Here is a 16,806-nt window from a genome sequence, read left to right as displayed (position 1 = left end):
TTGAGTTGTGACTTGAAAAACACATTTGATATATAATGTAGACTGTTACTGGAGCGTTTGACCATATATTGAAGAAATCTCCTGTTTCCTGCGCTCCTGGCTCGTCATATTGATTCCAGCACATATTGACTTTGCCAGCTGCATGCTTAGGTTATTGCTGTGATTATTTTAGCTTGTGTTAACTGTCTTTTTCTCCACATTCTGACAGCGTTGACTGATGCATGGACGTGTTTTGCTCCAGCTCACCTGAGAGACAATTGTGAAGGAAACGCTGCTGAAATTTCACCACAGGAAAAGGTAAATGTTAAAAAAAAGCATAAAACACAGGTTGGCTCAAGAATAGATTGTTTAATTATCAAAATCATTACTTGTGTACAGTTCCCTGAAGAAAAAAAATGACAGATACAAACTGTTAAGACAGTGTTACAAACCATTTCCCCTGTGTTTTAATCAGTTCTTCATGTATAAGGAAAAGGTTTCTCAGAGACTTTTTAATGGTACAATTTGTTCATCGTACAGCTGTGCAAAGAGCCGATCACATCAGAGCCTGACGAGCTGTATTGCTGTAGAAGTATTGTACGTCGTTTCATGAGTACAACAACCATGAGACTTGATAACCAAAAACAGAGCGATACAGTAAAGAGACAATGGAAGACACCGCAAAATCGTTCTGAAAAATGTGATTTCAAGGGCACAAAAAGCAGTAGGCACCAGTAGTTTTATCCATCATCACAAACTGACTTCAACAACGTGGCCGGTTACTGTTGACAGGACAGACTGAACAGGGTGTTCTGAGAAAGTTCAGAAGTCCTCTTCAGCGTTTCGGCTCCTGCTGGTCTTGAGCTGTTTCAGACGCTCGATGCACTCCTCCACAGAGCGCTCGCCGTGGACTTTGTTATCCCGGGTGCGCACATTCACGGTGTTACTCGTCTTCTCCTTCTCTCCCACCACTTTTCCGAGAAGGGAAACAAGCAGAGAAGACAAAAGAAATCAATATCTAGATGGACAGCGAGGCAGATACCACAGATGAAGAGGAAACAGCAGACAGAGGAGTGAAAGAGCATGCTGACACTGACCCAGTATGAAGTTGTACTGCGCCAACTGTGCATTTCTGATCTTCTTGTTCAGAGTGCAGCCAGCATCGAGATCCACGTCAGTCATGAAGCCGCTGTGGTGAAAATCCTGCTTGACCTGCCGCATTAACCAGAGACAACAGTTCATACCAGCATGTTTTAAAAGTTCACTAATTTCCAGCATGTGGGTTCACACATTTTGAACAAGTTGTCGACTTGGCTGTAATGACTAAAGACAATTATATTTCTGCAACTGTTATAATCACAGAGTATAGACCTGCTGCCTTTTCCTTATCAGGACTGTACAGCTGTTTATTTTACAAATAGGCTTTTGTGCAAGTAACAATTTATTCAACACAAAAAATAATCAAATCCATGTTCCACGCATTTTAAGGGTAAACGTAAGGTTATTACAACTTGGGATTTGTTTTCGTAGCTCTGGCTAACAGACGATCAGAGACTGTAAACAAGCCAACAGGTTAGTCAAATGTGTTTAGGACAGAAAGGCAAATAATTATGACCCAAACTGTCTGTTCCAGTTCAGGTTTGACCTCTTCTTCTTACTGAGAGCCTGATCACAACCTGTATGATTATCTGACGACTCATGTCTTTTGCCTGGTTGGACCTATTTTTAGCAATGTTGCCACATTCTGAGATCTCAACAACAACAACAATTGTTTGGTGAGTGTGATGTAATCATAAAGAAACTTAAAGAATCGATGGCCTGAGTTATGAACATCCAAGCAAACTTGTACTAGCTGCAGTTTTCCTTTAAGTCAGGTTGCAGAAAGATGAACTTCAGAAGCAGTGGCAGTATTTTATGTGGATTCATGAGCCATATAGTTCTGTACTTTGTCAACAAGTATAAAGCATCACAGCAGTGAAACAGCAGAGCAGACTGTGTGTGCATCAGTGATAAGCCACAGGCAGCTTAGCTCAGTGCTGCTGAGTGCCAGGTAGCTTCAGGGTGCTGCCTGTGCTGTCTCTACAGACAGAATGTGGGCTGAAGCAGCTGTGGTCAGTGCTTACCTTCTGAGCGTACTCCTCACAGGTCGGTCCCACAGGTACAACCATCACTTGGCGAGGAGAGAGCCACAGCGGCCTGAAACAGGACGGGTCACATTTGCATTTAATTGGTGAGCAGAAAAACAGGCCAGGTACATTCTGCAAATATTTACCCCGCAGAACTGTTTTTAAAAGAATTCTGTTCAGTCATCTGAAAATCATTAGCAATCTCTGAAAGAAATGCAGTAAAACAAAAACATCTATGTCTGGAGTCAGCTCCTATTTGACAAATCAACCTTTCCAAATTGACTGTTTACGAACCATTTGCCTCCGTAGTTTTCAGTCAGAATAGCGATCATCCTCTCGACTGATCCCAGGATAGCTCTGTGGATGATCACTGGTCTCTTTTTGTCGTCACCGTCATGGCTACAAAATCATTTTAAAAAGGGGGAAAACAAGGAACTGACACTGTGAAATCAACAAGGAAAACAGCGATCATTGGGACAAATGAGTGTTTTCTCGTCCTTTGGGCTGAAATGTTCATGTTCTTTTGTTACAAGACAGAGAAGCTGGTTTAAAACCACACCCTCTACTTCTCCATAAATGGATATCAGATAGTTTCAATCAAGCCAAACCTATTTTCTGCTTTCACATCAGCGCTTCATTCTATCCCGTATGTCACACTGATTGACTTCTCCAATGTTTTATATGAAACTGCTATCTATGATCACCTTAACCGTGCTCCAAAAGATTTAATTCTATAATACACAAGCGTCATAGAGCAGCTGCTGTTCTGCCATTTTACTTTAATGTGAATAAATAGCCGGTAGAAGTGCTACCTGACAAAGGTGAGATCAAAGCGGATGGGGAGCTGGAAGTCAAGCTGGATTGTGGCACACTGATGGTACCGGCCGATGGCATCCTTGATCTGAATGTCGATCTGCGAAGAAGGGACACAAATGATCAGCAGCGACCCTCCTGCTGTTTCACAGGAGAACGTGGCATTAATGCAGCACGTGACTCACCTTTGGTCCATAAAAAGCTCCATCACCGGGGTTCAGAACCCATTTCTCCCCGAACTCGTTCAAGCTGTTCTCCAGTTGCTGTTAAAACAAACACTTACTGCTTTGTTACTGTTTCAATGGCTGACCAACATGCAAGTCAGCAGCGGCGTTAAGCAAAGCCGATACATTCAAACCCGACATTTTCTTCATCTGGAACTAATCACTGAACTGAGAAATGTTAACGTCTCAATAATATTTTATGGTTGCTTGTGGGAGTTAATGAGGTGAGGGAAACACGCAGCAAGCTCTGTTCCAGTCATCTATGCCAAGTTTACGAGTCAGTTTTGGTGTATATAATTTTCCACCTTTGTGCATGCAAACATTAATCGTAAAAAGTCAGTGCTGAATTCAGGAAATGTTTTCCCCCGAGACGAGTGTTGTGATAGGTCAACCAAACAGTTGTACAACAAGCTATTACAATACTGAGCTTTTGCTCTTTTACTGAGAGTTTTACCAAATGCAGTCCGGAAGAAGCAGCACAATCTCTGTACTGCAGTCTTTAAGTTCTCTGGCCTGTTCTGTCCATCAGCGGACCACACAGTGTTAAATATTTAAATAGTTACTGAGGCCACTGGATTGACTGTTAATCAAATAACATGCTAAAAATAACCTCCACTATCAATAGTAATGCCCTGCTTCCAGCGGGCGAAAGACATGCTTGAAAAAGTCCAAATGAAGCGCTGAGGACAGAACAATGACACCACTCTCTAAATCAGGCAAGGAAATTAAAAGGAGATCTGTTAAGTTTGTAAAATACCATTAAGTTCAAAAGGGGGGGGCAAATAGAACCAGTTATTAGAATTAAATACCCAAATCTGCATTATATCCAGCTCCATTTTGCCATGTCATCTATTAAAGTATGAATGTTGATCCACTGCATGTGATTTGTTGGAGCCTAATGACTAAGTCAAATCTTTCTGGTGGGTTGTGGGGAAGAAAATTTGAGCTTTTTTGCTGTCAAAAACTCAAGAAACTCAAAAACAGCAAGCAGCCTGCAGTCGATGAAGATGCCAGCCTTACAAAAATCCCAAATCACCCAAAATGAAATGAGACAATCAGTGTGATAAAAATATAACAATCGATGGAGATAACACAGGGTCGGGGGCAGCGAGGCATGAAAAGCAAAGAGTTTTCTAGCAGTTTGAAAAACACAAAATAAAGCAAAACAAAACAATCAAACATCTTTGTGGCACAAATCGAGTGTCGCAGTGTTCGCTGCTGGTGTAATATTTCACTGTTAAACTAAAACAATACCGCCAACAATCAGATAAAGAAGAAAACAAACGACACATGAAGACTAATCTCAGCTTGCTGTAAAATTCAATGCACGCTGCGTCTCTGGCCACAGCCACCTTTTCATCCATTCAGAGCCTGCCAGACTAATAAATATCAATGTGCTTTATATACTGTACTTGTGCTCCTGATAAAAAACAGTTTCCTCGTAGCACCTTTATCCAACAACTGCCATTTAGTTTTGATGTTACAGATTCATCTGTTAGACTTGTAGCTGTCCCAGAAGAGACCCTCGCTGCGTTCCAGCTAAAGCTGACAGCACTGAGCATTAAAGACTAATTATCACTCAGTTTAACTCACTCAAGCTTGTCATTACTGCGTTTAAGCTAGATTTAAACATTACCTGCTCTCTCTCCCAGAGCAACTTGGAGCTGAACCCGAGATGTAAAATATAGAGCCGCTCCACAGAGAGTGAATTTGATTTGACAGCAAAGGCAGACAGCGATAGCACTGATGTAGAATCTCTGGTGACGAACAGCGTTTTCTGATTCAGAACTGATAGCACTTCTGCAGAATAAAACTCATTCATTAAAATAGAAATGTTCTCTGGGTCGAAAAATCAGACTCTTCAATTTGCCGTCTGTGAAGTGGGTCCAGAATTTCCATCTAGATAATATCACAGATCAGCATCTTAATTCACCAGTGAGACTTTTGCGAGAGCGCCATTCACATTCTCAACCACACGAGAGAAACAAGAGGAAGCCTGATTACCTTTTCTGCTTGGTCCCAGACGGCCGGGTCCCCCAGGAACTTCTCTGGTCTTGTGGACAGGTTGAGTTTGAAAGTGAAGCCAAACACTTCATACACAGTCCGCAGGAAGTCCAGGCAGCCCTTGATCTCCTCCTCAATCTGAGGTCAAAAACAAGATGTAACAGAATTTGTATCATCCATCTGGACATGGCTGCAAATTTGGAATCATTTTTGGTGTAATGACTGATTCATCTTCATTTGTTCAAAATGAGGATGAACAGCTCAGCTCATTAGACATAATATATCATGAGTGATTTAGTTCAGTATATAGTATTGTTGAAATGTATTGCTACTGAGATAACAGGAAACAGACAGCTTCATTCAAGTGTAAAATAAGAGCAGACCCTCTCTGTGTGTTTTAAGTTTGTTTGCATTCGGTCAGTCACAAACATCAGCAACAGTACAAGCCATTACTGATACAGAAAAAAACCAAATCAGTGGGATCCTGGCTGCAAGTTGCCACATCTGAACCAACTAATTAAAAAATCTCTTTGGTCTTCCAAAATCCTGTTTGTGTGCATCGATATTGGCAACGTGTATGGACTTAACATGCAAGTTGCTCCACCAGGCTGCAGAAGCCTCTGGAGTCCTCTCACTTTACCTTAAAATGTGAATGACTGTTCAACATTGCCTGAATTTATTCAATAAACTGTGCGAGCAAGATACTGATGTACTGAGAGCTTTTAAAACTGGGCTTCTTTCATGCAGGAATAATAGCAAGTGGAAACATTTATCAAAGGTATTGCCAGAAAAATGTGACAGCGGTATGAATTAAATCCTGTCTTAAAGAGTACTGCACGGCACTGATTTAGCACTGCACTCCTATAACACTGTCAGATTCATGGCAGACTGTTTTTTCTTTAGTATCAAAATCCATGGAGCCGAACCACAGATGCGTCTTTTATTCAATGCATTCTTCTTCATTGTCAAAACCTGGCACCCACATTACCCACGATACTGCCAACAGTTCTGTTGGAGATTCAGGTGTTGTGCTAGTAACTGCTAGCCTCAAACAGAGATGAGGAGTAGGTTACAGAGACCTGGTAGGCTCACTTCTTTCTAACTCCACACCACCAGATTATTTTCAAAGACGCTGCCTCAAGTAACTTGACTTATCGTTGCTCCCTCTGCAGCCACAAAAGGCTTTATTTAACTTTCACATATACAGTAGTGCTCCCCTGAGTAATGTCAGTGCATCCGCGCTGGTCTCACCTGATCCATGGAGCAGAAGATATGAGCATCATCCTGCTGGAAGCGGCGGACGCGGGTGAGGCCGGTCAGAGCTCCTGACAGCTCATTCCTGTGCAGGACGCCAAAGTCTGCCATGCGAAGGGGCAACTCCCTCCAAGAGCGAGGCCGGTGATCAAACATCAGACTGGAGCCAAACAAATGAAAAACACACACATTACAACTACCCACTTCAACCATAAGTTATCACAATAGCTGAAAATTGCTCTACTGCTGCAATAGTACTGTGAAAGGCAATCAATATTCGATTTAAGTGACATCCAACGCGTCAACAAAATGTGTTTGCAAGCTGAATTTCCATCTCAGTGTGGTCTTCAGGGGGGCTGCCCATGTGGTTAGTACAAAGATTGGAACAGTAAAAAGGAGATTAGAGATTTGAATACAAAGAGCTGCAGTCTGGCTCTTTACACTGCAATGCAGCATTCAGCAGCAAATTGAACTGGGCCATTCAACGACTGAAAACATGGCAAGAGCATCAGTCCATTACAAGATGAGCAGAGCTGGATGACAAACTATTGTAGCAGTGAAATGTGAAGCTGTTTCACAAAGAGTCAACTACTGGTAACAAAACCCCTGTGCAAACTCTTATAAAGCTATTGAAGTGTGGTAAGACATTGCTTAATGGTTGTCCCTGTGTGTCATGTTGCTGTGGTACAATCTTTTTTTGTAGATATTATTAGATTGAACAAAAGTTAAACTTTTTTCTACCATGACAACAGAGACTGAGCTCATTTAATGCCTCAACCACGTTTAAGGCTGGAGAACAACAAACACAGTTTCTATGATTACAAGCAGGAACCAACTAAAAATATCTATTTCACACTACCACAAGACCTGATCCGCAGTGTGTAACAGAGGTGGGCGTGTTTTTCTTTACACTTTCTGTTGCTCCTTCTCTAGTTCCTTGCTGAAATTAAAACTGTTGCTTTCAAAACAACTCTGAATGGGAAGGAAAGGAGGCCTCACCAGTGTCCCGGGCAGTTCATGGGTTTGAGGGCGAAGGTCTCCTTCTCTACCTCGAAGGAGAACATGTTCTCGCTGTAGTGTTGCCAGTGTCCAGAGGTCTGCCACAGCTTACTGTTGTAGATGTTGGGCGTCACCACCTCCTGGAAACCCCTCTTCCTGTACTCACTCTGCCAAAGACAGAACAGAAGTCTTAATATAATCTTTTTAATGAGAAAACCTTGTTCCGAGTTATGAGCACCTCAAGCAACCCAGCTTCATAATGCTCTGTGCACATCACAACTACAAACAACTGGTTTAAACACTTTCTGTCAACACCTGGGGACTCACTGATAAACAGTGCATATCCTCCAAAATATACACGACTCTGCAAGCAAAGGCTGAGACTCTGAAAAAGCAAGCTACCTCTGAAAATGTTTATGCAGCTGCATATTCACATCCCAGCGTGTTTGCACATTGTGAAGGGGATAAAATAGAGTCAACTGAAAGGAAAAGGTATTATTAAAGGGTTATTTTTGAACCCAGGCCCTGGTTTATATATTTTAGGATCTAAATGACTAATAAGTACAAAAAGTTCTGGAAGTGGTCCAGCAGACCACCTCAGCTGGTAGCTGTGAAACACGCTGCAACAGCTGCGATCTTTGTGGGCAAGTGTGTCTGTCAAGTTAGGCCCATAAAAAGTGCTTGTTTTCGCCACTGATGGGCTCAGGTTGTTACTTTAAGGATCGTTAATTAATTAATGAACTGTCTATTAAAGCGCTTTGGGTTTGCCACACAGACACACTGATCAAAGGCTCAAAAATGTCCCAGCAAAATAACAAAATGCACCGCCACACACTTCTAGCACCGATATCGAAAAACACTACATCAGTGTTCGTGACTCGGGTGCTTTTGGAGACTGCGCTGGCGACACACTGCAAAACATGAGATTTCACTGTTATACAGAAATATATCAAATGTGTGTTATATCAGCAAACTAGCTAGCAGAGACCCCACTCATTGCAATTTGTGGTAGCTCGCTTGTTCTGGTTTTTTCAACCATCGTGTCTGTACAGGAGGAGAAGCAGCGGATGGCTTGACAGCAGCTTCTTCTTCCTCCTCCGCAACTGCTCAGCTGGGTGCTCCCAGTCGGAGCATATCCAGCTTTGCAAGGTGGGTTTTCCCTTAATGGCGGCAAACATTAACAGACTAGACTTGCACACTGACAGTCAGATGACAGCAATATGACCAAACACTGGTGTTGTTTTTTCATCTATCAGCACTGCTCACTGGGATGGAAATTAGAATCAGTGTACACTTATAGCTTTTCGTGTTATCAAGTGATTCAGAACTGGCTGGAGTCCATGTCAGTTTACTACACGGATGCTGCGACAGACACTGTTTCTTTTCTTGTTGGTTCTTTGTAAATGTAATCTTCCAGTTGACACGTCTCTTCCATTTGTTACTACTATTGTATTAAAAGATAATGGAGACAAATGCATCTGTTTATTTTAATTATGAATTATTACAAATATGTTGTGTTTTAAAAGCAGCAAGGAGTCCCGCAGTGAGAAAAAACAATAAATCATGTCAATCAACATAAATCAAAGATGATGCAAAGATGCTAATTTTTGTATGAGTCTTTACATTGTTTTTATTTTAATGTTTTTTTAGTTTGTTTTTTTTTTTAGGAAAAATCCTACTCATTCTGCCTTTAAACAGACAGTCATATAACCTGCAAATATTTTGATGTTCTAGGTATTTTGTTGCTTGTCCAGGCAGACCTGTTTTATGAACCTCTCATTACTCTAAATGTCCTCTGTGAGAAATCAGTTTTAGCACATTAAAGTGAAACTGCCTCTGATGTGTGCTGCATTGTGACTGCACTGACTGAAACAGAGAGTGAATGTTTTAAATCCGACTGATTTTGTGTCTCTTCATAACAGAGCAGGCTATTCTTCAATGCTGTCAATCACGCCTGTGTTACACATTTCAATTTATTCCAAATAATTGGCCGTAAATAATAAGATATTTTGAGAATTCATAAATTGGTTTGTGTTCAAAGGTAGACTTCACAGTTGAGTTTTTCCTATTACCTGACCAAAAAATGAGAAATTTCATCCTGAGCCAGCATAAATTAGATGTGTGAACATCTATTTACAGCATTTTTGCTGTGGTAAGAGAGGGTATGATATGAATTTGCATTTTATAGTATGTGCATACACATGTTGAGGTTTTAAAATTTATATCGGCAGACTTGATTGATAAGTTGATCAGTTTCAAGATCATGGCATAAACCTGTGTCATCGACATTTAAGCAAACTTTTAGTACTCTGCATAAAGGAACATGAAGCTTACAGTGATTTTAAATTGCATCAATACATCTCATGAACATATAAAGCCACTATCATTGAGCAGGCCGTCTAAAGGTCTGTTCTTCCCTGCTCCGCCGGTTTCAAACTCTGTCTTTTTTATGTCTTAAAGTTTAGAGTAAGATCACAGCAATTACCCACTGTGGCTCTGACAACTTACTCTGATGAATTCAATCAGGGTGTTGTAGAGGAAGGCTCCCTTCGGCAGGAAGAAGCAGCTCCCTGGACTCAGATCATGGAAGAAGAACAGGTCCTGCTCCTGAATAAATGAAAAAAGGACTAACACTCAGGATAAGCTGGTTTCAGTCAGAAATAATGTGACAGCTCATCAAATAACTCGGGGTTTGTCTGACAGTGTACTCTGTCTCCTGCTCAGCTCCCTTTTCCACATCTGTTTTCATCACGAACGAATGGCAGCAACAATCACATCCTGAACTGCCAAATTTCCTCTCAACAACAAAGTCACAGATTATTTCATGCCAATAAAAACAGCCTTAGTTCAGCAAAACTTTTCCTAAGATTTTGGAAAACAACTCTGCTTCCAAAAAAGTTGGAACACTGGTGTAAATGTAAATAAAAACAGACTGCAGTCATTTATAAACAAACTGTTTACAGACAATGCTTTTACAAAGTCCTCCAAATGCACAAGGCACACTATATTTTCACACTCTCCAGAAATGGCTTTGAATATCTTGTCTGTTGATTAGGTGTCAATGCTGGCTCTTACACTCTAGAAGTAGTCTACTTATATTTCATATTTAATTTGAGTGGAGGTCATCACTACAACTCTGCAGTCAAAACACAGCTTTGCAAACTAATCGGATTAATACCAATATCCTGTAAATAACCTTCATTTGTAAGAATAAAACCTGTGAGAGACAGTTCTAAAATTAACACAGACATCAACTCTCTTGCAAACCCACAGCCTCTGCACATTTCAGTTCCTACCCGGCCTAGTTTGCGGTGATCTCTGTTCTTGGCATCCTCCTGAAACTTCTCCCACTCTTTGAGCATTTTGGGGTCAGGGAAGGAGATTCCGTAGATTCTCTGGAGGGTTTCCATGTCCGCCTTCCCCTCCCAGTATGTAGACGAATTCTAGCACACCACAAGAGGACTCTGTTAGCTTTGATCATTCTTTTGGGTCCATCAAATCCCTTGAGAATAAAACATAAGGTAACTGTGCTCTAGAAATGGGGACACATGTGTTTACTGCCAGACATTTGGGGCACAGACTGCAGCGCTTGAAATCCTACTGGTTTAATCAACAAAACCACACATATACAGTAACAACCAGCTTGCACAACATAAGCAGTACATAATGCACAACTGAAAACAGACAGACTCACCTTGTGAACCTTGAGTGCCTTGATTTTCCCAGTATGTCTCACATGGGGCCCCCGACACAAGTCGATTAAAGGACCACACCTGAAATACAGTGTACTTATGAGTAGGGCTGCAACAACTAATCCAATTCCTCAATACTCACAAATACTGTATGTAATTAAAAAAAAAAAAGTCTACAGAAATGTCTCACAGCTGGTGGGTACTATAGCCTTTAGCAAAAAATTACCCAAATAGAAGTAAATAGTGTATTTGTATGGGACTATTATACTACTATAAGCTCTTTCAGGCTCTGGCAACACAGACAGTACTTGTCACAAGAATCAATTTTTCTTGGTTTTGGTCTTTAATTGGGATTTTTTGATGTTCAAAAAATGTAGAACAGCACCAGAATTATACTTTAAAGATGAAAACTTGTAAATGTGCAGGAGCTGGGCTCACCTGTAAACTGTGGTAGTGGGAGTGGTGACCTTCTCATTCAGGATGCGGCACTTAAACTTGTTGTACTGTCAAGGAGGAGAGGTAGTTTTAGAGTTTTGTTATTTTTGAAATATTCCCCATTTTTGTTGGGGGGGGGGGGGTTGGATATGTTTGTGTTTTAACATACCTTGAACATGTCCAGCAGAGTCTCCTTCTTTATCTCCAGCCTCTCAAATGGCTGCTTCTCCTTGATAATTTTCTTGCACAAGTTCTCCAGACATGGGAAGTCATTGCTCGATACACCCCTGTCCAAAACATCAAAAGATAAACACAACGAGAACATTACATCCAATGACAATGACCGTCTTAGGTAGCCCTACATTAATATTAAACTGCCTTCAATGCTAAATTTAGTCTGCCAGTGTTTCGAGAGGGCATCACTAATGTGACCAGTCACTTAGCCACACTGCAAGACCTTTTGTTCTGCGATGTAATTCTTTGACTTCCAGCAACTGATAACCTCTGCAAAGCATGGGCAAATAGTTAAAAGTCCTTGGCTTTAGTGCTCGAGCAATGTCAAAATATCCTTGCAAAAAACATTCTCCAAGAATGCCATTAGCATAAAATGACTTCATTAAAGGAGGTTGTAGAATTAATCAGACAGCACTGCTCACGCTCTCCCGCTGCCTGAAGCAGGGCAAAATGCATCTGGAAAGGTCAAGTGAAAAAGTTGTTTATGAGGAAGAAGTGTTCAAATTTCCGAGTCTTACTCAACACACTTTGAAACCTGCACAGAAGTAATCTCTGGTCCTGCATTTTGAGCAGATTTGCTTTAAGGCTTCCAATCCATGCCCAGGAAAAATCCAGCTTGACAGCATTAGTGTCACTGGTGTCATTAGTGTTACAATCCACCTATTTTATGTTTGCCACCAGTCTCAGACAGTGAACCAGACTGACAGCTGCTAAGCCTTGAAGTACACACCAAAATAACACTGACAGCTGACTAACACAACTAATTATACAGACAAATCTGAACCCAAAGCCTGCGCGACTCACTCATTGTTGTCCAGGAACATATCGTAATAGAAGCCATTGTCAATGGGGGGACCGTAGCAGAGGCAGCCTCCATACACCCTCTCCATGGCCTCACCCAAGATATGAGCGCTGGAGTGCCAGTAAACCTAAAAAAACATATATAGATATATTGCCTGATTAGCAAAATTGCAGTATATTCAATCCCTTTGTGTCTGTTAAGAATGAGAACTATGACCGTTACAATCATTCATTGTGCTTCAGAGTTTGTTGAAGGCTTCGAAAAAATTGAAACCACTTAAACTGTGAAAAATCACCTCTTCTGAATGCTGACAATACAAAAGATGAAAAAAAAACTGCAGATAAAACCTACTGACAAATGGTACCATAAAAAAACAAATTGACTGAGACTTAATATAATACTTAATAAATGTCAACTGACAAATGGCTCTTCTCCAGGTAAAATATTCAGCATCTTGTATAGATAATGAAGCTGAAATTGGGCTTTTATTTTAAGAACACGTTATTCTCTTAGGGACCACTTTCTGTCACTTTTATGACAGTACATGACCGCAGCAGGGTTTTACTTTGTCACGTCTCCTCTTAATGTTCCTGTGGCTCGGACGCTTGGTGAATCACAGAGCTTTGAGGTGTATTATTGATTGTAAAGCTCTCATTCATCACTTTAACCTTGCATACTCAGGTTGGCGTGCCCTAGCTATAGATCAATACAGCTGAATGTACCGCAGGATGTTGTGTAATGGACATTGCTGGCATGTCGGAAATATTTTCACAGGCTTTCTCAGAGTTAAGTTAAAACATCGGCTGGTGAGAATTAGAGCAAGAATGAGCAAACAATGAGCATCCAGGAGAAGGTGTTAAAAATGCCTTTACTATACCACACAATACTGTACTACACTCTCCTATCAAATATAAACACATGTAAGACCAGGGATGCGGTGGACTTACAGCTTGAGCCTCTTCGTCATCAAACTTGAGCAACTGAAGGCTGCAGTCGTCCTCCAAAGGTCTGTCCAAGTCCCACACGCTACTGTTCACTTTTGCAATCACTGTGTTGTCGGCGAGGCCTTGGCTGGAGGTAAAACATGAAAATATTCCACGTCAAACTGATGTGCACATTTATAAAAATAAAACCCCTTGGAAGTTTCTCCAATGCTTCTGAATTACAAAACAAAACTTAAGGGTTAACAACACGTCGTGTACATCAATGTGCTCATTGCATCATGAAGAAATTACAGAGGTGGGGCTGTGGTTGGTGCTTTTAAGTCATATGGAGCAATGCTAGCTTCAAGCCTCACAATGATGGTGATAGAGCTGCTGACATTTCCCAAAGCTTTTTACTGTGTCTACTGTGAAAGCTGTTCATATGGGCTTTGGTTATCAGCGTTTAATCTCTGATAACACACTCCAAAACACCTACTGCATGTTGGCCCATGCTGGTAGGGAGATCATTCTCAGACTATCCCAAGGCAATGTTTCCTCTACTTTTTTTAACACTAATTAAGTTTTTTGTCAGAGTATTTTCTTGTCTTTGGTGGATGGTCTTAGGTTGGCGGGTGTCATTTCCAATTACTGTTTTCATAATGTGGGTGTTACAAAGCCTTTTGAAACTGTAACAATGAGAACAGGCTGTACAAATAAGTCTGACAGCTAGTCTTTGGAAATTACATTCCTGAAGAACCCTTGAGCTTTTTCTTCTTTGTGTGTGAAACAGTACATGAAAGTGAGACGTCACATTTAATAAATAAAAATGACAGTGATCCCATCGTCACACTGACCTGATCCCACAGGCCACCTGGTACGGCGTGGTCTTCCAGGACTCAGCATCCACTACCTTTCCATCGGGCAGGGTCACCTTGATGGCTCGGCTATTCTTTGCAGCCCTCTCTGCCATCAGGGCTTCATGCTCAGCTTTCAGTTTTGTGTACAAAGTAAGACGCTCCTCAATGTACTGAGGTGGAGGCGACAGCTTAACAACAAGCAAAAAACAAAAAATATGTAAATGGGGAAGTCGGTGGATGATGCTGTTTCTGTCTATACGTGCTATCAGGAATCAAAAGAGTTTATGTCTCTATTACAGAAAAAAAGTCCATCAGGACTCATCATCACATCATCATATTTGAATACATTTATTCAGAAGACAACTGGCTTTCCAATTATACGTATTACTTCATGATGGCTATTACTACTATTGTGGAGCTTATACATCCACATTCACACAAATGCATGTTCTTCATCAGGCACTCTTTAAGTACACGAAAGTCATTTTACTGTGGCTCAGTGGTCTACCACTGGCAGTTCAGCCACGACCACTTCCTTGCTCATTCGCGCTCTCCTTAGACAGGTCAACATTAATAACGTGACGAGTGTCAAAGCCGTAGAATTATGCAGTCATTTCTGTAGGCTAATTTTGTGGTGTGAACATGAACACATTGCATAAATAATGATTTCAAAACTGAGCACACACATTCATTCACTATTTTTCCCTGATAGCTAGGTGTGGTTGGCGTACTAGACAGTAGCTTGCACCACCACAGGCTGTGTGTGTCACCTATCCTGAACCAGGCGGCCTAGATGAGCAGCCATGAAGCCAGTGGGTGGCTGCTGTCAGATATTGGAGCATGCAATGATAGTGATAGAAACAAAAATACTGACACTTTGATTTAAATTCTTGTAAAACAAGACATCGTGATGATGTCTGATAACAGCATCTACATACTTTCTGACACATTATTTAGCAACTCACCTCAGCCTTGCCTCCAGAGTCTCCAGCAGCACTTTTAGCCTTCTTCTTTCCTCCATCTTTACCGCTTTCAGTTCCTCCCTGTTCAGAAATCAGATCACAAGGTTAATGAACTTTTATCAATAAGAAAGTGGTTTTAAGACAAGTTAGTAAGAAACTGGTTCAGACACAATTCTGGAGCTGGGAAAGGAACACAGTTGCAGTTATAATAAGACTGAAGACCTTCCAAAGGAGATGCTGGAGTAAATCCCACACACAAATGCCCCAATAAGAATAAGTGGTTCAATTTGAACGCATCCTCGGGTTGTTGTTGGGCATATGTAGGTGGAACGTAACAAAACCAGTTTGAAGTTTGGTCCATTGAATAGTGCCGATTTGACAGGACAACACAAGTGATTCATGCAACGGTTTAGCATTTGTCTAACATGCGTGTAAGCCCTCTGATAGGCGGTCAAATATTAAATTGTAAGACATTTAAATTGAGTTTGGCGTAAGGATCACTCCCTAACCGCACTAAGCTGCCTGTGTAAAAGCCACGTTAGCTAAACCAAGCTAGCCGAGTGTGCTTGCTGAATTACAACGTGGCACGATTTACCGCCTAAACAGATAACAACAAAACATTAAACTCATGCTGCTTTTATCTTGAGCCAACACAGCGTCAGTCATAAAACCTTGCTTGCCGTAACATTAGCACCACATTGCTGGTGACAGCACGAATCTCACTACAGGCTAGGCTAGCTGCTATCTGGCTAATAAGACCTATATATAACCGGCCGCGAGGCTCAAGTATCACCTTTTTTCCGGCGTCCACTTGCAATTCGCTCATTTTCTCCACGACAGTCTGGTCCGACATAACAAATAAAAAGCTACCTCACTCTCAGAGATAACTTTTGCAAGTCTGGGCAATGTGTTCCGCAGACAGTCAGGACGCCGCCGGCTGAAGGGTGATGACGTACCCGGAAATTGCGATTCTGATGCAACATTGCCGTAGAAGGCAAGTGGGCGGTGCTTTGTGTGACAGAGGATAACATCAGCCGCTCTCTGACCACGTTACCTCCTAAACTTCTTTTAAAATGCCATTTAACAGAGCAGCTTTCTTTAGTTTTTGAGCCCAGTGCGTGATTGCATGAACATGTTGGAAGACATTTGAAGTATAACCAGCAGCATCCCAAAATATGTCCCACACGTTACAATTTAGGCAAAGTAATACACTTTATTTCGAATAATGATCAAATTCTCGTCTTGTTTTTTTGACCATAGTGGTTAGAGGAACTTTTTGACATGTGTTTTCCAATGTTTCTTCTGTGTAGGCTATTCAGTGTTTAAATGCCCTGGAAACAATATCATTAACATCAGGGCAGCAGCCAGGATTTAAGAAACTGTACTGAGGTCATGAGGTCAAGTCCCCCAATGCACCACCATCCCCTGTATAACTTCCAATCATAAACAAATAAGTTATAGTCTCTGAAAGGTTTGGATTATGCCAATTGAAGTGTTTTATT

At 41.3% G+C, this 16,806-nt stretch overlaps 1 protein-coding gene across 1 annotated transcript; it reads right to left on the bottom strand.

Annotated features, from left to right (window-relative positions):
- Window positions 1–330: 330 nt before the first annotated feature.
- On the bottom strand, window positions 331–16,267 carry tars1 (threonyl-tRNA synthetase 1). Its single transcript, XM_070965266.1, has 19 exons — window positions 16,098–16,267; window positions 15,308–15,385; window positions 14,340–14,530; window positions 13,510–13,633; window positions 12,565–12,689; window positions 11,696–11,813; window positions 11,530–11,594; window positions 11,094–11,172; window positions 10,696–10,842; window positions 9,908–10,006; window positions 7,400–7,566; window positions 6,398–6,560; window positions 5,147–5,284; window positions 3,104–3,181; window positions 2,918–3,018; window positions 2,400–2,504; window positions 2,103–2,175; window positions 1,077–1,191; window positions 331–950 (listed from the first exon to the last, which is right to left on the bottom strand). Exons 1-19 carry the CDS (start codon window positions 16,155–16,157, stop codon window positions 802–804), a joined length of 2,175 nt encoding a protein of 724 aa, XP_070821367.1. The 5' UTR covers window positions 16,158–16,267; the 3' UTR covers window positions 331–801.
- Between the last annotated feature and the right edge of the window lie 539 nt (window positions 16,268–16,806).

Source organism: Chaetodon trifascialis, chromosome 6 (assembly GCF_039877785.1).
Source record: "Chaetodon trifascialis isolate fChaTrf1 chromosome 6, fChaTrf1.hap1, whole genome shotgun sequence".
Taxonomy (NCBI): domain Eukaryota; kingdom Metazoa; phylum Chordata; class Actinopteri; order Chaetodontiformes; family Chaetodontidae; genus Chaetodon; species Chaetodon trifascialis.
Note: the sequence above shows the minus strand (reverse complement) of the source record. Positions and strands in the feature narration are given on the sequence as shown.